At 40.8% G+C, this 21720-nt stretch overlaps 1 protein-coding gene across 2 annotated transcripts in view; it reads right to left on the reverse strand.

Annotated features, from left to right (window-relative positions):
* The window catches only part of LOC113009193 (SLIT-ROBO Rho GTPase-activating protein 1-like), a 48469-nt gene extending 26749 nt beyond the window's left edge, over positions 1-21720 (reverse strand). For both annotated transcript variants that reach the window (XM_026147374.2, XM_026147373.2), the window contains exons 1-3: positions 19198-21720; positions 2682-2877; positions 886-940 (exon numbers count right to left, since the gene is read on the reverse strand). In XM_026147374.2, coding sequence (XP_026003159.1) covers positions 886-940; positions 2682-2877; positions 19198-19264 — 318 coding nt within the window. In that variant the 5' untranslated portion in view covers positions 19265-21720. The remainder of the gene's footprint in view (positions 1-885; positions 941-2681; positions 2878-19197) is intronic.

The raw sequence follows: 21720 nt of genomic DNA on the forward strand, positions 1-21720 counted from the left end.
GGTCTCTGATGGGGTTACTGCTGATTCTCCACGATGTTGGTTCCCATGAATTTGAGGAAACCCTGACGTAGAAGAGGGCTAGCAACACCCAGATAGCTCTCTGTATGCTGACTCACCTCCACATATGAATCAAACTTTGTCGGAGGTTTCATCCTGTTAAAAAGGAGTTTTTCCTCCCCACTGTTTCCAAGTGCTTGCTCAAACAGGACTGCCTGATTGTTGAGGTTTCTCTCTATTATTTAAGTTCTTTACACTAGTCTCTTGAGGCAACTGTTGTTGTGATTTGGTGTTATTAGGGTCAGCACACAGCACACAGCTCTGAGGAGAGCCAGTGCTAAGTGTGATGGTGGCCAGCATTCACCGTTTGTGGATGGTTGGTAAGGAAGTCTTTAATCCCAGTACAGATGGGGGCGAGGGGTCATATTTTACCAACCAGTATATACGAGACGATTGTGGTGAAGGTGGAAGAGCATTCCAGGATAATTTCCTGGGTATTCAAAATGGCTCAATGAAATCTGGAGGGCTGTTTGGTGCATGAGCTCACTCGTGCAGGTCAAAGTTAAGAGGGAGGCAGTTTTTGATGTATTGAGATACAAGTCTCTCCAGACATTTCATGACTACTGATATAAGTGCTATTGGTCTGTACTCGTTTAGACTGTTGATGGCTTGTCTCTCTGGGACAGGAATTGGGAACATGTCAAGGAAAGATTGAAAGGATTGAATAAAACCTCTAATAGTTGGTGAGCACAAGCTTCAGCCACTTTGCTAAGTACAAGATCGAATGCAACAGCTTTTCTTACATTTAACAGCACATGCCTCATTGTATATTCATAGCTCAGAGATTTCAAAAAGACTTTGAGGAGATTCACAAAACCATAAACTAACCTGATTTAACAGCAAATACCAACAGTTGACTGGTGAGAGCAGATTCTGGTCCTTTCTGGAAGAGGGAAAGTGAGAGATGCCTTAAACATAGCAAAAACACTCATTTATACAACTTATATGTGGATTATTAAAACTGTGTGGAGAGGATCATTTAGATAAAAGATAAATGCATTTGAGTTCAAGCCCTTAATATCCACTGTTGGCCTTTTCTTTTCCGTTAAGTAGCTATCCTATGCTTCATTGACAGATAGTAAAGGTTTGAACAAACTCCCCGGTAAACACATATATTAGATCAGTGGTTCCCAAACTTTTTTTGCTGGGCCCACCTTTGTTTTACAAGAAAAATGTTTGCGCCCCCCCACCACCCGCACAAACACATCCTCCAACCACACACATCCATATTTTGTTTTCAAACTCCATTGCGGTTTATTTCACACCTCAAACATTTAGTAATCTGTTTCTGATGTGAAATAAAAATTTATTTTAAAATTTATGTGAAATAAAAGTATTTAAAGATATTTTGTGCTTCATTTTAAGAAATTTTCTATCAACAGCCTGTATTTGAATGCAAAATTCTGAATCGTATTTTATTTTTATTTATATCATTTCATCATTACTTTATTCATGACCTAAATGTATAACGTCCAAATACCCAGGTGCCGATGTATGTTACAGGATATATAACATTTTTTAAAGAACAGAGAGCAGTAACTAAAAAAAAACACCAATGCCTTTTTCTTTTTCTTTTTTAAATGGGGGCACATGAGGACCAAAAATAAACAAATATCAAGAAAATTGGCAAAGATAAGAAAAAATTATAAACCTATAACCAACAAATATTAAATATCTTAATATTGGAAAAGTTTTATTAAATTTGTTGTATTAAAATACATTTAAAGTACCTCGAGCAAACATACTTATTCTGAGTGGAACTTTTCAGAATCATGTATATTCAATTATTTTATCATTGTAGCCATTAATTATTTTTCTTATTTATATATCACTGGGAGGTTTTATATATATTGAAGTAATTTATCTGCAAAATAATAACTTACTATGTGGTTAATCTTATTCTGGAGGGGCAAGAGCTTTAGCTACAATGCTAATAGAAGCTATCAAGCTTTTTAAAAAGCCTACTTAAAACACTTTTCTCCATAGTTTTAAATGTTTCTTATTGATGTGAAGTGCTATAAGGCAGCGGTCCCCAACCCCCGGGCCTCGGACCGGTACCAGTCCGTGAGTTGTTTGGTACCGGGCCGCGAGAGTTGAGGCTCACGTGTGAAATGTATAGTTTTCAGGGTTTTTATCGGTTTTCAGCGTTATTTTGTTATCGTTTTTATCGTTTACTCGGTTTTCCTTGGTCTTTTCACGTGTGTTATGAATAAATTTTCTTTTTTTCGGTACCGGTACTAGTTTTATTTTGTTGTATTTATCCGCAACACCTTAAAGGCCGGTCCGTGAAAATATTGTCGGGCATAAACCGGTCCGTGGCGCAAAAAAGGTTGGGGACCGCTGATATAAGGGATTATTAAAATGAATAAACTTGACTAATATCTTTGGTTCAAAAAAACATGGGAAAGTAAGTAAGTAAATTAGCTTAAGCTTAGGCTAACAGCTAGCAATAACCAACTCAGTTTTAAAGCTCCAAAAGTTATAAAAAATGAATATTTATGGTAAAGTAAATCCCTGATATGTCCCCTTTCAGTAAATACATTTTTGTGTGTTTCATTTAATACACAAATATGTGCCCCCCGAAACATGCAAACATGCATGCGTACTCAGGTAAGCAGGCCTACTTGTATTGCTGATGATCTTTCGTGCTGCGTGTTTTGGCCATGAACCTCTCGGCTAGCTTCTCCAGGTTTCTCGAATACTCTGTTTCGATTTCAGCCTTCTTCCTGAAGAAATCCTGGAGGTCCTGAAGCAGCTGGACCCGCATCTCTGTCTGCTGCTCCAGACAGCGCTGCTGCTCCACCAACTGGGTCCGCACATCTGCACACGGATAATTAAGAAAAAAACAAATATACTTAACGAATATTTGTTTTCGCAATCGTTTCTGTCCGCTGGTAAGTTAGACCTAGTTGTGTGGAAAATTCATAAATATATATTAATACTACATACACCTATACAAACCAAAATGAAGCTTGAGACTTGGCGACTCTTCCAGAGTTTTACAGATTAAAAAGAAATCTGTAGGATCACCTTCTTTTTCTCAAAATTAAAAACATATCATAGTGATGCTGATGTAATGCAGTTGTTACATCATGTTGTTTCTGTTGGCTGACTTTATATAAATAAAAATATAATAAATATAAATACATATGTGAACAAAGGTCTGACTCTTCACATCCTTCACATTTAAAATAATCAGACATTCAAAGACCGGAACTGTTGATGCTGAGATAAAGCAGCATTTATTTTAAATAATGAACACATGCAGTGTCCAGGAATTAAGCTAAACTGAAAATAAGGGTTGCAGTGATTAACTGGAGATTGCCTGAACTCCAGAGCAGTGTCTGCAGAGACCTAGACGTGAGATCAAAGATTGCATCATCCTGCTCCAACCACATCCTCCATGTAGCATCACCTGCCTTAACCTGCTCTGCACAGTGATTCAAGCCACTGGATGGGGCAGACTCAAACAAAGGAGTATCACACTGAAACCATCAAATATTTTTACATAAATTTATCTTGCACCATGTCACTCCTGATTCAGAGTTTAATATGCAGATTATATTCTATACTTACTGTAGTAAATGCTTTAAAATGGTTTCAGTGATGGTAAATTTGATCACAGATTTGTCAGTCTACCAGCCACATATGTCACTGAACTAGAAGTGATATACTACTGAGCCCACTTTGACCTTGAGACTGATACAAGCAGTCTAAAAACAACTTCAAAAGAGAAAATCGTGATCCCAGGAGGACATGAGCACACCAAGACGTGAACAGGTCAGATTTAAATAGACAGGCACTGGGTAGCAGCTGCTTAATGATCATCTAATCAGTTAATTTGGTCAACAGAGAGGCAACCACTGAGAGACAACTCATTTTTTTTTATCCCTTTCATCCAAGAGAATGATTTAAAAGTGTACAATGCACTTGCCCTTTTTTGTAAGCTCAGCCGCTGATATTCAGCCGCTTATTTCAGCTTGGATTTCCAGGAGATTGCTTGTAGTTGTGGTTGTCCTCAAAATCATTCAGCTGCCTCTGCAACAGTTCTTTCAGCACTGTTTGCTGAACGCTCTCTTTAAAAGTGGGACTCACTGGAGAGGCAGCTCGTTATTGCTTTATTGTTTATTTGCCACAAACTGGGCCTGTATTTGCAGAGGAACGCCTTTTATATGTTATTAATGTTATTAAGAGAACACAGATTTCTCCTGCAGTGAAAGAACAAAGTCTATCGCTTAGGCGACCGCTACAGTCAAGATAATGAGTTTAATTGATAGGTCTGGTTCTGGTTTAACATGCTAAACTGCAGCATTGATTAACTTTAATTAACATTGCTTAATTTTCCTATTCTTCCTCATCTTCACTCTCTTTGTCTGTTCTACCTCGTGCAACTGCTGATGAAGATGATGACCATTTTTCCTCTGAGGAGTCACCTTGGACGACATCCTGTGACCGCATTAAAATCATTATACCTAAAAACCCACATTGCAAGCACACACAAACACACACTTTGAGTCCTACAGCGTGGTAAAGCCTGGCTGCATGCTTCACTGCTCGTGCCATTTCAGAGCTCGATCAATCTGCAGCAGCAGGAAGAGCGAGCACAGAATACACAGTAACTCCACCTGTCTCTCTCACACACACAAAACACACACACCAATCCCAGGGCTCTCTATCCACTCCAATACCTGTTGTCTTGGCAACCACACACTGTGTGTGAACCATGTGATGAGGAAGGTGAAGACAAGAGCTTGCATCTGCCGCATCGACACACACACACACACACACACACACACACACACACACACACACACACACACACACACACACACACACACACAGGGGTGGAGAGTTTTATAGACTGACCATTTTTCTGTGGAAATCCATAAAAACATGTGCAGCAAGCAGTGTGTGTGTGTGTGTGTGTGTGTGTGTGTGTGTGTGTGTGTGTGTGTGTGTGTGTGTGTGTGTGTGTGTATTGATTCTGGCATTGTTTGATGTTGTTTGCTTACTAATTTAAAATGGCTGCCATCTCACGCTGCTCTCACACATTGTGTTGAGCTGCAACAATTTCATATGAATGAATGTCTGCTCCACTGCTCCGAAGCTGCTTCACATCTTACCCCGGGCAGGGGGGAGAACACTCTGTTCTGATTGGCCCGATGGATCAGCGGTTTAATTACTTCTTTAAGTTGGTGTCGATGCCACGTTCACTATGTGTCCTTTAAACGCTAATTATGAGCAGCCAAGTGGAGAAGAAAGGTCTCTAATGTGCTATTCCGGGTCTAAGACATCGGAAGTGTGGCGACGGGGAAACAAGCTGCTACTGAAAACCATAAATGGTTTCATAATAATAACAACATATTAGATTCTGGTCTGTTATGTGGATTCATGTCTGGCTCCAGAAGGGGGCCACAATTTCCTGCTTCCAGATGATTTTATCCAGCACTAGATTTCAGAATTTCACTTTCACGGAGGTTTTTTCAAATGGAATTCCAGGATTTCTGGGCAATGAGGGGAGATCCAGGAAGTGTTGGAGGGATTATACATCTATCCTGGACTGGAAACAGGAAGAAGCAGATGTGGATTATGCTGAAGAGAATATTTTAGGAAGCCTGCTGCCATTATAACTTTGGATATGTGGAAGATCATATGATGCTAAGACTCATATCAGATTATCTATGCTAATCTTGGGTTCCTGGTTTCAAAAATAATGTCTATTTTGTTCCATCATGTCACATTTTTTCACAAGTGGCAATTCTAAACACGGGCCAGATTTCACTAGCTGGGACTACATTCTCATTTTAGGTTTGACAGCATTTCTAGTAGGTGATGGCAGATGGCTTGAATAGAGACTGAGGTTTGGGGGAGGCCTCAGAGGGGACTGGTAGTGTCTCCCAGGCCAGACAGATCCCCAGAGAGGGCATCCCCTAGAACAGGGGTTTCCAACTCCAGTCCTCGAGAGCTACTGTCCAGCAGCTTTTAAATGCATCTTTGTTCCGACACACCTGAATCAAATGAATGGCTTGTTACCAGGCCTTGTTGCCAAACTTGATGGCATGCTGAAGAGGTGATCCAATCATTTGACTCGGCTGTGTTGACAGTAGCTCTCGAGGACTGGAGTTGGACACCCCTGCCCTAGAACCAGTAATGCTTGTATGTTACAAAGGTTGAAGACTGTTCCAAAAAATATGACTGGCAGGCAGGCAGGTTTGATAAGCAACGATAAGCAATCATTTGCAATGATAAGCAACCCGTGACCTTGATGGGGTGGTCAGGGATTCCATTGAGTGGCGCATGTGCTGGAAAAATTTGGAAGGAATGGCAGGAGAAGAGATCAGAAGAAATTCTGGACGATGACAGACATTGATAGAGGAATAGCGATGCGACTCAACTCTTAACAGAAACTCTGCTGCTGGGCGCATGCTGGGATTTTTGATGCTCCAGGTAATGACCCAACGGCTTGTGAAGAAATGTGAGTTTGTCTTGAAGTAGCTGTCCTGAATGACTGTGTCCAGGAGAGAGGGTTTAAGTGATGCTAGTGAAAGCATTTGAGAAGTGAAGGTATGCCTTGAGGAATTATGCACACTGTGGAGTCCGGATCTCCTAAAAAAGAGGCGCAGCTTTTATTTGTGTGAGAAAGCAAGAAAATAGGGAGCAATGGCAGAGAAACTGACAACGCAGTGCCAAGAAAAGTTTGCTGCTGTTTACTGGAAAGGAGGGATAGTGGAGCAACAAACTGGCAACCCGGTGCCAGTTTGCAAATGATGGACAGATGGCAGAGAAAGAGAAAGTTTGTCCCTCTCTCTTTTAGGACATGTTTTAACTGGGCTACTGCCCAGCCTGAAACCTTAATGGAAGGATATTTTCGAGTTTCGAGTTTGTCCTCTTTAAATCGAGTTTCGAGTTTGAGATTTGAATCTGCCAAAGGAAGGGACTGAGATATTTGGGTCGAGGCTTAGAAAAACCTCTTGGCTTCAGGGACCAAATTTTCTTTTCACAGACATCATGAGAAGGATATTCTTTCATTCTTTTAAATGGATTTCAGTTAAAGTAACATTTTTAAACTACAAGGTGGGCCATTTATATGGATACACCGTAATAAAATGGCAATGGTTGGTGATATTAAAGTCCTGTTTGTGGCACATTAGTATATGTGAGGGGGCAAACTCCTCAAGATGGGTGGTGACCATGGTGGCCATTTAGAAGTCGGCCATCTTGGATACAACTTTTGCTTTTTCAATAGGAAGAGGGCCATGTGACACATCAAACTTATTGGTAATGTCACAAGAAAAACAATGGTGTGCTTGGTTTCAACGTAACTTTATTCTTTCATGAGTTATTTACAAGTTTCTCTTTGTTCACAGCCATTGACATGTCGAAGAGGTTAACACGTGAGGAGCAGAACGAAATTGTGTTGATATCGGGTGAATGCAGTAACCGGGTCATTGCAGCAGATTTCAATGCAAGACACCCTACGAGACCACCCATCTCCCATGCTACAGTTAGCAAACTGCTTGCTAAGTTTTGTGAAACTGGTTCCAAAATGTGGACGCAAGAAAGCCCACAGCGTAGCACTCGCCACATGTCACTGGAGAGTGGCATTAGTCGAACATCCCTTCGGCAGATATTAGCTACTCACAAATGGCACCCTTACAAACTCCAGCTACTGCAGCATCTCAACGAGTATGACCCAGATCTCAGAGAATAAAGTTACGTTGAAACCAAGCACACCATTGTTTTTCTTGTGACATTACCAATAAGTTTGATGTGTCACATGGCCCTCTTCCTATTGAAAAAACAAAAGTTCTATCCAAGATGGCCGACTTCTAAATGGCCACCATGGTCACCACCCGAGGAGTTTGCCCCCTCACATATACTAATGTGCCACAAACAGGACTTTAATATCACCAACCATTGCCATTTTATTACGGTGTATCCATATAAATGGCCCACCCTTTAGTGCCAAATCACAACAACAGTTCTCAAAGTGTTTTATATTGTAAGGTACAGACTCAACAATAATAAGAAAAACCCCAACAATCAAACGACCCCTTTGACCAGACACTTGGTGACAGTGGGAAGGGAAAACCCTCTATTAACAGGAAGAAACCGCAAGTGCAACCAGGCTCAGTTGAATAACTGCAGTCACTTTTCACCTGTGCTAGTTGGTCATTCTGTTCAGTTAAATGAAACCTTTGAAAATATACAACTATGCAGAGAAAAAAAGGGCAGTGTTAGTAGTTATTGTTTATTATGCTATTACACTGACCGGTTTGAAATTTACCATTTTTGAAACCTCAAACTTCATCATCCTTTTGAAAGCAGATGTGACAAACAAGGAGAAACCCAGCGACACTGCACGTTCACACAGCAGCAACTTGTTAATCATACACCTGCCCCACCATATGATTAGCAAGTCACTACCATATGAGTCACACCGTATGAGTCATACACCGCTTTACTCTATAAATGGGACCACATTTTACAAAAGGAGCATCATTTTGTGTTCAATAAGACTTGAAACTAGACAGCACCAGTGTGTTTGATGGGCTACACTCCCATACATCCCACTATATTGCAACTAGAGCTGGGCGATAGAACGATAACGATATGTATCGCGATATAACTTTTACTCGATAGAGAAATTAAGCTATCGCGATAGACCTCGCCGCTCTTGTCCTCAAAAAAAAAAAAAAAAAAAAAAGGTCAGCCAATCCAAATTAAGCAGCGCAGAGCCGAACCAATCACAGCCGCAGCGTCACGTCGCGTGACTTGTTACGTACAGCACAAGTGCCAAGCCGCACGTGTGTTTGTTTGGGAAGCAGCCAGCGGGTAATGGAGCCAGCGGGTAATGGAGGAAATGAGTGCGCCGACTAGAAAAATCAACCGAGCGTGACCGAAGAGAAAACAGATGATGGTTCCAACGCCGGAGAGATTGTCGAACGGAAGAGCCATAGAAGTTCCGTAGTGTGAAGGTATTTCGGCTATTTCAAGTCTGACAAAAAACAGAGTAGCGTGCACTGTAAATTGTGCCGAAAGCAAGTCTGGAAATACAATAAACTGGTGCATGCGTCACACTGTGCGCCACGTTATTGTTTCGGTGAAATGAATTTCTACAATACTGTTACTGTTAATTCTACTCTCTGCAGTGTTTAAATGCTTACATATACACACAGTTACTGTCCCTCCACACTTACGACTCGGTTCTGCTTCTATGCCCCAGCTTTGTTTACTTTTTCCCACCGAGGCTTCTAGACTTCTGATTGGCCAATATTTAGGCACGGTTAGGAATCTAGCGCCACCTGCTGCTTTGGCATGTTCATAGCAGCGTTTTCCTTCATTTCTGCCTTTATGTGTGGACGGGATTATTTTTTAAAACGAAAACGGAAAATCTCCGTTTTCAAAAATACCCGTGTACGTGTGGACGTAGCCTCGGTCTCTGACTGGAAGCGCTAATTCGTCATTCGGCTTTTGTCAGACTAAAGTAACTGTTAAAACTGTTTGAAAAGCTAAGCTATACAACAAGGAGAGATTGAGAATTTCCTTTTAGTTCTCAGTTTATTTGATATTGACAAAAGTTAGTCAGTTTTGTCTGTTCTTCTGTAAAACAAACTAAGATTTATTTTTAGAATTAATATTTTGTTTCTAAGTGGAATTGACAATTTAGTCTGTTTCGTTTGTTCTATTTTGAAACTTAAACGCTTTAGCGGCTGCCTTTTGTGTAGTTTGCAATATTTGCCTTTATTTATCTGAAAAAGTCTCATGTTCCTTAAGTACATCTACCCTGTTGAACTTATTATGGGAAATCAATATTTAAATAAAAACAAGCTGCTGATTATTTCACATTTTACTTGTGAGCAACGGCACATTTAAATCTTACAAATATAGTTATTTGGCTTATATCGTGATAGATATCGTTATCGCCTGAAATGAAAAAAACATATCGTGATATGAAAAAATCTCATATCGCCCAGCTCTAATTGCAACTGAAAGAAAAACAACTGGATTCTCGCCAGACTGAACATTTTTAAAGGATAGGACTTTTTATTTAGAGGTAAATGTAAGCTGATGCAGTATTTATTATTTATAACTGTTTTGTGCAGTCGTACATTGAAATGAGAACATACGACCATACAACCACATTTCTATCCACTGATTTATAGTAGTAATTATTAATGGCAACGACTGAAATATATAATTAGAAAAAAGGGGTTTTGTGAGTTTCAAGTGGTTGTTGGTAGCTAACTTTAAAAATATAGCCTTTTGAAATCAGATGATTCTTAGTGACAGTTTTATAAATACAAAGCCAGATTTGATTTAAGAGCTCACAAACAGAGTGACCTTCCCAATGTGATAATAAAATATTAAAATAATGTTATCCAACATCTAACTTTGAAAGTTTTAAATACTGCAATATTCAATTTATCCAACAATATTAAACTTTCATTATTTACTAGTTCGGGTACAGTACAAAGTAGGAAATGTTTAAGTTAAGGGTCTATAACATAAATAATATAGATATAAATATAATATCGACAATAAAAATCAAAACTTTTCTGTTATTTTTAAATGTTATCTTTAGTTATACACACTCACATATGTTATCACCATGCACACACTTTCTCGCTACTCCAACACCAAACACTGAAACATGATGCAGTAAATTTCTTTATTTCATTAATAAAACAAACTGTAGGAGGCTCTTTCTTTGCTCTTCTTGGAAATCCATTTCACACTTTCCACTGGGATTTCTGATGCCACATCAAAGAGTTCAAACGCTAACTCTGCCTCCAAAATGATGTGAGACTGCGTCTTTACACAAACGTGCATCAAAGGCAGTGATACGACCTTTTGTTGAGTTAAAGTCCTCCTTGGATTAAAACTTAACTGCAATCAAATTTAAATAATACAAATATTAAACAATATAAAGACGCATTCAAGATGAACTATCAATTATTTTTATTTCTGTTGTACCTTTTGTTGAGTCTGAAAGTCAAAATCAGAATCAGTCCAGCTAATTTAACTACAATTTGAACCTGGAATTTTATTGCTCATTTAAAGAATAATTTTTAAACATATACATAATTTTATATGTTCATATTTTTCTAAATCCCACATTCCCCTCTGCAGTCCATCTCAAGCTTTTTACATGAAATTTATTCATGGTCACCTGATTTGCTAGAGGCACGGCCAAATTTTATAAATTCAGTTTTGAACAACACGTGTACAGAAGCCCTCTGCTGCACAGCTGAGGCACCTGCAGAATATTTCAGGACTATGTCAAAGTGACTCGATCAGTTAAGAATTGATTAAAACAAGAGGAGCTAAGGTGTTAAATTTTAGCTGTGCACAACCTTTAGCAGCTAACATCTTCGTATAGTCTTCTGTGTTACACTTCTGCTCTCCTGCTTTGCTTGTTTTCTACTCCAGTCACCTGCCTGCAGTCATATGACGTCCTGCTGTGACGAGCAACTTCAATGCCACGCAGTCTCAAGGAAGAAGACCTTACAATGTAGAACATGGCAACTTTCCACATTTTCAATTCCAAACTCTCCTTTTGCTTTATACATCTATTAACAGAGTTCTTCTACTGCAAACGAACATTGAGGCAATTTACAGTAAATTCCAGGATTCCAACCCTGCAATCCAATCCATGTAAGATTTATTTTCTAAACGATAACTGTACTTGTTTTTGTGAAAAATGTCTGATATGTGTTTGAAATGGCGGCAGAGCACATTGTCTGCTAATCAGAAGGTTGCTGGTTTCATTCCTGTTAGATAGACCGCAAGCATAGAAAAAAGTGCTTGTATGAATGTGTGTGAATGAGCTTCAAGGGCTCACGCAGAGTAGAAGAGCCACTTATAAACAGAAATAAATAAAAAAAGTATCTAAATTCAACATTGGTTTTGTAAGTAATGAAAATTGTTAACTAATCTGTTACACTACTTATTATATTCCTTTCACAGTACTCTGTAATGTGACCTGAAATGCACTGTCACATAATCACCAGTTAAGAATATTAAACTAAAGCTACAGTCCCACACACTGACGTAAATCCGGATCCGAATGAGGACACACAGGATCTTTCGTTTCTTTGAACACAAAGCAAAGCTGAAAACTAGCCCAAAGACACTTCAAAGCGATCGCCACAGAGATTCTACCGTGGAAACAGAGACCGGTACAAATGGAGGCTGCAGGCCTGACTGCTCATCACTGCCTCTGTTACGCTTATTTTATGGTCCTGTGGTTGTTTCAGTCTGGGGAGGTTTTTGCCAACAGAGATAAGTTCACAAACACGCTCTGTGCCAGTCCTCCAGAATCCCAACTGCAAATTTCTCAACATGGATGAATGTAGTTGTTGGCAAGTGGGCAAGAAAAAGGAAAGGAGCGACAGTGGAGTTCACCAGGAATGTGAGACGCAGGAAATAAACACCAAAAATAAAAAAGTACAGCATGGAAATTTCAAACAGTGGCTAAAGAGGAGATTTTGTTTTTAACTGTTGCTCTCTGTATGTTATAACTTCGCTATTCTCCACGGCTGGCTTACAGACCAACAACAGCTGTAGCAAGAGTGGCCCACAGACCAGTCGCAGCACATAGTTCATATACTGCCTCCATCAACAACTCTCTGCAGGTAGACCGGCAGCCCTTAACTGCCAACACTAAAGCATAATTTAGCTGTTACCCGTTGAAGATCAGGCTCTGGCTGCAGGACTGGGGTCCGCATGCAATCCTTACATCACTCATGCTTTCAAGGCGACCCCCCCCCCCCCCCTCCTTTTTTTCTTTTTTCAGCATAAGTAACAGCATAATTGTAACTGTAATGTGATTACTGAATTTAGAACAGTACCGTTACACTACCATGTTACTGAAAATGTAATATGACTACAGTAACGCATTACCGTGTAGTGCATTACACCCAACACTGTTAATCAATGAGCAAAAAAAGTGGGGCTATTATTTTGGTGATATTGCAAAATAAAAATCAACAAATCCAGATTTGTTCCAAAATTAATCAACATAAGACCAACTACATTAACCCTTTGCATTAAACCACATCAGTTAAGAACAACTTCTTTTAATATGTAGCAGTAACAGGAAGTGGGCCCCTTTTACGCTTGTGTGGAACGGTACTGATCAGTACTGTGAGGCAGTGAGGCTGCAAAAACAGCCGGACAATGGAAGGAAATTTTGGAAAAAAATGACGGACGTTTCTGAAAAACTGCAGAGAACAATTTAAGGTAATAATAATTTTTTAAAAAGCCAGACAACCCTGAAGAAAAATCTTTAAAACCAGCCAATACCAAAGAAGAAGGTTGCTTGAAGAGAGTATGATAATTAGAAACATTCCCATCTCAGGTTACATCAGGCAACACTGAGTCTATTCAACAATGCAACACAAAGTTGTTTTACAAGCAAAGATTTAAAAGGAGGGTACAATCTGGTTTATTCTAAAGAGAAGAACACAAAGCCTTACTTTGTCTAATATGACAGGAAACTAAGTGTTGTTTGGATTATTTGCATTTTTGACTATAATCAGTAGATCTAAAAACCAAACACTTCGTGATGAATTAACAAAAATGTCCTAAAGAAGATGTCTGTGTTTCTGTCTGTTTGCTTTATAGGAATACAAAAATATGAGGCTTGCTTTTGCAGAAGAGAAGGAGGATTCAAACAGATCCACCGAGGAGGCGAGATTATATAAATGAAACTTCTTGGCTGGGATCACAGTCAACTGAGAGTGAAAGAGGATATCCGCCGTGCGTACCTTTTGATCTCTGAAATGCCTCTTCTTAGAAACCTCCTCGCGTGTCCTCGTAGCACCCCGACGACTAGACTCACCCTCTTTGATCAGACGAGCTACAGTCAGCGCAGAATAACGTAGTAAAACACTGACAAAGGGGAAAGCATGCAGGAGTTACCTAGAGTGTAAAGAATTTGTCTTGTTAAATCTGTGGACTGATTTGATCTGAAAGCTCCCTGGAGCTCGTTTTATTCCTTTTGCACCGGGGATGGCGTGCTCGGGTCATGCACAGTCAGAGGTCAGAGCACAAAACCACAAAATAAGAATGAAGTGAATGTATAATTATTGATACATCCATTTTATTTGTTCAAAGCGACCTTTATTAGAGTAATAGTCAATTTAAATGCTTCTTAATCGCATGAAAACTTTTACGTTTGTGCATCTACACACCATCAGCATCATCCTAAATTTAGATTACCTGCGTCTCTGTTATGGAGTCCTGGATAAAGTTAAGTGAGATTAATTTTTAATCACCTTTGTTGCTCTGTGTTTGTGAGATTAGAGCATGGACGAGATCCCAAACGGCTGAGAATTGAAAAACAAATAAAGTAGAAAAAGACTGGTTTATGCACAAAAACCTGCCTTTTTAGTTAGTTTATTTAAAATTAGGACTTTGTGTCAAAGAACAGACCTGCATTGACCCACAAGGCTGTCTTTGTCAACAAACAGAACAGAATACAACATATTTTATTAAAAATTCAAGTTTATGTTTGAACACTGAAAAAAATCTAAATCTACCAGTCGTCACAGTTTTATATGGAACAAAATGAAAAAGTACTGCATGTGCCTGCAAATGGTCATGTACAATATACAATAATAATAATTTTAAAAATAAATCAGCCAAGTGAAATGACTCATTTTAGAAAAAGGGGCTTTAAAAGATCTTCATATTTAAAACTGGGCCACAGTAGTCTGTAGGTTGGTAATGGCTTACGTACGTTAAAACGATCTCCAGGGGCTTTATTCAGAGTAACAGCCCTTCTCGGTTGGTCTCCTTTCTCATCCAGAAGAGTGTGTTCAGCTTTGGCGAACTGGGTGTTTAACTCACTAGGCTCAAAATGGAGAAAGAAGCTAACAAGTAAATCGAATAAACCCTACTGTGAAAGCTTTGGAAAAGTGATGTTGAAGTAAATTGGTGCATGTGTCTTGACTTAATTCTGTGGTTTCTCTCTACCAGCTTCTCAAACACTGAAGATTTGTTTTGTAACACAATAAAATGTGAACTATTTTGCACTCTGAGAATTTGCAATGCGATTTCACCATTCTATACATTTTAGAGACCAAATTACTCCTCTTTCTGTTTCCAGTTGGCTGACTTCCTCTTTCTTGCGTACTTCCTTAAAATGGCCGAAGACATCTTTCAGATGGTTGATGAGGCTTTATGAATTATTCTTCAAGAATTATTAATCATGGCGACTTTTATCTATCTTGACCCTTTCTTTGTTAATTTTATGGAGAAACCTTTTCTGTGCAAAAGTTGCATTCGCATGAGCTTTCATTATGTGCTTCTAAAATTGGAGGCACTCAGACTTGTTTCATGCATCTGTGCAGTAATGGCGACCTGGCAGTGAGAAGATCAGGCCAGCTTCAACAGGCGCAGTGAAACCCTCAAATGGCCTTTAGGGAGCTATTTGATTGATCATCATTCTGCAGCATGATAATGAGCCTCACCATCCAGCTAGTCATAAAGAACTGAACTACCTTCAGCTACAAAGAGTCCTACTACTGATTTTTCAGGCACTCATAAGCTATTTTCACACATGAACTCTGGAAAATGGCTGGACAATCTGGTCAATAAAGCCCAATGTTGTACACAAAACAGGACAGAGACCACTTCATGCTGGTTCTCAATACTGGAAATGCTGAGCAGTTTCATTCCAGGCTGTTTTCCAGTCAAATACCTGCTCTATTCTTATTTTACTGCAACTGGACATCACAAGAACTTTGTGCAAGAGAGCTGGGAGGTCAAAAATGGTTTAATGTTCAAACGGACTGTTTAAGAACAGCTTTGGAGTAGGACTGGAATGGCACAAACAGACTGAAAGCTGAGTGTTGTGAGTTCTTTGTGTGAAAGATCCAGACACTAACAGTAAGAAACAAAAAAGAGCTAGAACGAGTAGTAGTACCATCGACATTCTTCTGCACTTTTATACTGTTGTGGTGAAATCTGGGAACCCATTGATTCAGTCTGGTTACTGAGCATCTTGGACTAATAGCCAGTGTTTCGGGACTTCCAGGGCATAAAGATCGCGATCCAACACACAAAGGTGTAAGCTCTACAAGTAGAAATTTTATTCTTTTGGAACATCAAGCGTGGACATCGCCTGTCTGGACCGAAACTTCCTGCCTGTTAATAGTTCAACTCTGAATGCAGAAAAATATTTTTAAAAGGGTTAAATCCTCATGTGATAGTTGGCAATGCTTTTGATATCTTTTGTCACCACATGGATAGCTTACCTGCATACACTGATATCTCGCTCAAGCAAATCAAGACAAACAGCTACAAATACGAAATTTCATGCATCATCTAGAAATTCTGCATATTCTTCCGATTATAGAGAGTAAGTGTAGTTCAAAAAGGGTAGGAGAAGGCAGGAGGAGGTTTACGACACCATCTGACCATGTGATGTGCAGCATCAGTGAGGTTGAGCCACCTTCATGTCACACTTAAAGGAACTGCTCGGCCATGAAAACCCATGCAATGAAGCTCCCGGCACACGTTTTTTTTGTTGCTGATGTTAATGTCAGAGAAGGCTTAAAACTGCGTAGTTATGGAGTCAGCACAACTCCGCTCTGTAACTTTACCTGGTCTACATGGCCTGAACTAAACAACGCAGAAGCACTGGAGATGCTTTGGCCCAAGGTGTACCCTGCCTCTTGTCTTATTACAGATTGGAGAGGATCTGGTCTTTAAGGACCCTGAACTGAATAAGAGCTTAAGAAAAATGGATGGTTCCTGTCCCTGGAGCTATTTGTACTAAAACTGCTATCTGGGTGGGGATCTCTAACCAACATATTGTCCCTATAAAGTAAACAACATGCTGCTAAAGCTGACATTTTAATACATTCATATCAGCAGTTTTGTATTTCAGACTTAGCTCTGTAGATACAGGAAAGTGGATGGTGCCAGAGTATTTACTGAAAGGTTTAAGATCTTTGCACAGATCAAAGAAATCTAATTCTTTAACAATATGCTGAACAGTTTTCTGCCTCTGCTACCGTCTCTTCTATCGCACACTGCCCTGAAAATGCAGAGACAAAACTGCTGCAAGCCCTCTGTGCTGACCTGCCGAGCACCTTGAAAAGTGACTTTGTGCCATTATCCTTCAAACCATCCTCACGCTTGCCGTCCTATAAATACAGCATGTGTGAGCATGATGTCAGAAGAACAGGAAGCTCACGCCGTGGTTGTTACCACGACAACCAGGTTCAAGGACACAGGGGCAGAGTAGTGCTGGATCATCATTAAGAAATTCACACACAGATGAACATACGTGCACGGTGATCGGGGCCTCTCATTTGGCACTTCAGAGCATTTAAAGTGAAGCGTCACTTCCTTCCCTCTTCTGTAATTATTCACCTGTCTGCCTGTCTGTATGTTGGTGTGTCTGTCCTGCAGGTATGCAGATGTGAAGTTACTAATCAGCTGCGTGCAGGCGCAGGCAAAAAAAAAAAAAAAACCCAAACTTGCAGCCGTTGCAGCAGGAAACACTTTATATCTGCCTCTCCTCTCCTCCTGCAGAGCTCCTTTTTTCCCTTTCCCCCTCCTTTTTCTCATTAAAACGTTCCTCAACTCGCTCGTTCAGCCAGAGGAAGCGTGACACGCTGGAGATGAGGTGACGGGGTGAGTGTGCTCAGTGCAGTTCCAAATATGTATTGTCAGCACTGTGCATAATCTCCACCACTACCTTTACATCAGGCTCAACTCACCTCAGTGAGTAGACCCCACCTCCCCAGCGGCAGCAGCCACCTCCTGTGTATACATTACACACCACCTCCTGCATCCACCAATCAGGAGGCAGAGCAGGGAGGCAGACTTGGAAAGCACATAGTTACAATGGTGGATCTATACGTTTGGCTCTCGGCAGGAGGCGACAGGGGCACCGAGATAGTCGGCCGTCCGGAGAAGGAGGAGCAGCAGGGGGCTTTATCAGAGCGGTCATTATGATGCAGGGCATCCCCGAGCGCGTTCTGGCAAGACGCCAAGGCGAGGGCACACAAACACAAGCAACCACAAACAACACACAGTCACACACACACACTCCACTCTTGGGGGCTGTAATGGCCACTCTCCATTAAATGTAATCACTCAAAGTCTGTGTCGATTCATTGGAAAAGGTATGAAACACACACACACACACACACACACACACACACACACACACACACACACACACACACACACAGGGCAGAGACAGGATTCTTGAATGAAGGTGCTTGGATTTTGAACATTTCCAAAGATTCGGCATGTGATTGAGGTGAGAAAACATGAGCGGCTCCTTTTAAAGCGTGGGCGTAGGTGACAAGTGAAGATGGCAGCCTGAGTGTGAGGAGCCATGTGGAGCTGCACAAAAATGAGATGCTGCTGGCATTTTGCAGGCGTTTGAATGAGGCTGTTAAAAGGTCAGACATTTGGAGGTAAAGAGGAACACACACACAAACACACAGACGTAGACACAGGTGGATTTTGGCTGATCTCCCATCATCCACCCTGCTTCATGAAATGAAAATGAAGCAGCTTGTAAAGAGCTTTTCATAAAAGGTCATTTGACTCGCCCGCCCCATCGGAGCAGGGATGGAAGGAGGAAGAGGAGGAGAGGGGGTTGTCCCACAATCATGGAAACCACTATTTAAGAGTTTTTCCCAATCATCATCATCACCTGAGCGTGTCCCTGGGGTATCAGGTGCACACACACGCTGCTGCAGTCACAGTCTCAGAGGAATACAAATACCAGACAGCCACTTGCCTCAGATCTGAGCGTAAAACCACACACACACACACACAGACAGTGGGTGAAAAAGATCAAGAGGATCTGCAGAATACATACACCCCTCTTCCTCTTCCTCCTCCTCTCCCCCTCAGGCGCCATGCAGCACTCAGGATGAACCCAGAAATCCTGACGTCTCACGGTGAGGTGTCAGCTCCCCTACAAACACACCCTGCACGGGACTCAATGCATGAGCGGTGAACGTGCTGGCACACAGGTGTGTGTGTGAGAGAGAGAGTTTAACGTGAGCATGCAAAGGTGAGAGAAAAAAGGGTGGGTGTGACAGGGAGATTTAGGTGCAGATGCGCGTGGAGATGTTCACACATGACGAGAAATCAGCTTACCTTTCACATGGCTCTCGTATTCAGCAAGGATTTCTTTGTCCTTCTTGCTTTTGTTTGAGTTTGACATGTCGCCACAGCGCAGGTGACTGACCGGCAGGTAGACAGGAAGAAGAAGAAGAAAAAAAACACACAAGAAGAACAAGAAGAAAATTATTTCCCTCCGCGTGCACCGCCCGAGGCTTCACCCGCAAACATGCTCGGATCCATCCAGTGCCGCAACAACACAGCCAGCAGTGGCCCCGCACCTCTCCACGCTGAGGAGCAGCAGCAGGAGGAGGAGGAGGAGGGGGGAATCACGCACACTCAGAGAGAAATTACCCACTCGTGACCGCAGACGCCGCCGCCGCCGCGAGGACGAACAACCAGCTGATTAAACTTGGAAAAAAAAGAAGAAAAAAAAAGAAGAAGCCCGACTTCACCGCGTGCAATCACACTCGCGCGCGTGCACACGCATGCACCGGTCTGCAGGGAGGGAGGAGCGGGAACACGCCCACTAGGTAGACGTGCGCTGGACCACACACGCATACGCGCGCGCGCGCACACAGAGGGTCGAGTGTCCCTGCTTAAATGTTATCCTCACCCCGCCGTGACCGGCACGCGCAGACGCACCAGCCCTGCGCGCGTGCAGATAATTCCAATAAGGGGGGAAATAAATAAATAAATAAATGAAATGCCGGTGAGGAAATGGGTGTGTCCGCGCGGTAGGCGGAACCGGAGGCATGATTGACAGCTTCGGCGGCCAGTGAGTCAGAGAGAGAGAGAGAGAGAGAGAGTGTGTCCAGGTCCAGGAGCATCTGCTAAAGAAAATTACATTCAATTTTTTCATGTTTTATTTCTCCAATTCAGTAGTGCTAAATCACAACAACAGTTGCCTCTGGGTGATTAATATTGTAAGATAAACCCCCACAAAAATACAGAAAAAACCTCAACAATCAGATCAGTGAGCACATGGCCACAGAGGGAAGGAAAAACTCCCTTTTAACAGGAAGAAACCTCCAGCAAAACCAGGCTCAGGGAGGGGCAGGCATGTGCCGTGACCTCTTGGGGGTGTTTAATCTTTCTATTTAAAATGATATAACAACAACAATAATAATGAGCTTATAGCACTCTGTAAACTCCAGAGAGCTTCACCAGCAGGATAAAACAAACACTGGAAGACAGTTAACTGTGGACAAAGTAACAGAAAAACACAGAAAAAGCAGTTTGAAGGAAGTCAAAACTCAAATAAAATCAGGAGGATGTTTAGCTTCCGACTGGGCCCCTGGAACAGACTAGAGACCTCTGCGGTCTGTACAGGTGCATCTGGCACTGAGAGGTCTTTGTTGTATACTGATAAGAGAAACCTGTCTAAAACACTACGTATCTCTGCAGTCACCGTCAAAAGAATTTCTAAGATGACAAATACATGAATGTATGATTCTTTGCAGGAGATCCACAGAGGAAGTAGCCAACAGGCTCTAATTTCTGTTTTTAAACATAAGTTAAAAAAAAATGACTTCACACTCTTTCTGCTGCATTTGGACTGTATGAATGGAGCAGCGTGATATCAGCTCAGACAGAAGCCGCACAGCCTTTTAAAACTGAGTTTATGGTTATTTGACGCCACCTGCTGGCTGTATTTGATAATGAGCTGCACCAACAGAAAGCGACTGTAAAAATAATTCTTGCAAGAATCAGCCAGTTGTCACTTCATTTTGACTTGAGAGAGAAATCCACATAAACGTTGATTAAAAACGCAAGAATATACACTCTATACAATGTACAAGTACACTAGAATAACAAATCGGGTTTGGTGTCTTATTCATTTTATTTAATGTTCATCATGTTGATGTGCATGATGGATTTACTAATATTTAATTTTCGATTATTTAACACAACAAATAGCTTAAATAAAGCAAAAGAGCTCAATTAAACACAATAAAAAATCACAAAATAAAACTGCACCATAAGGAAAAATTTACAAAAGCGAAAGAAACACAATTAAATAGAAAATGCTACAAAGTTGAATACAGTACAATAAAGTGGCTCTTTTTCATGTTTTGCTGTTTTTGTACTTGTTTAATTAGCACTAGGTGGCAGCAGAGTGTCTCAGATCTGCTCTCTAACAGCTCCACAGTCGAACAAGAAACAAGAAGTCAGACCAGCACAGTCCTGAGGTTCACTCACCTTTTTTCACAAAACTGACCTCCAAATGAAAACAATATTTAAGTGAAAACAAAAATATTTCAGAACTGTGGGGTTTATTGACCAAATGGAGACACAGGACGATCCACAACATAAAACAAACAAGAAACAAAGAGTTTTTCCAAGTATTGTTTTGTTCTTACATCTTCTACGTCTCCTAATCACTAAAAGTCATTTAAAGGTTGTTTGTGAACATTTTAAATTTCTGTGGTAGTTATGCCTCATTTATTGTTCCTTTTGTGGCTTTTTTTTTTACACCTCTGTGGTTGATTGACATGTGTTTTTGTTAGTAGTTTTGCATCTTTTTGCCATTGTTTCACATTACTCTTGTTATTTTGT

This window comes from Astatotilapia calliptera, chromosome 17 (assembly GCF_964374335.1).
Source record: "Astatotilapia calliptera chromosome 17, fAstCal68.1, whole genome shotgun sequence".
NCBI lineage: Eukaryota > Metazoa > Chordata > Actinopteri > Cichliformes > Cichlidae > Astatotilapia > Astatotilapia calliptera.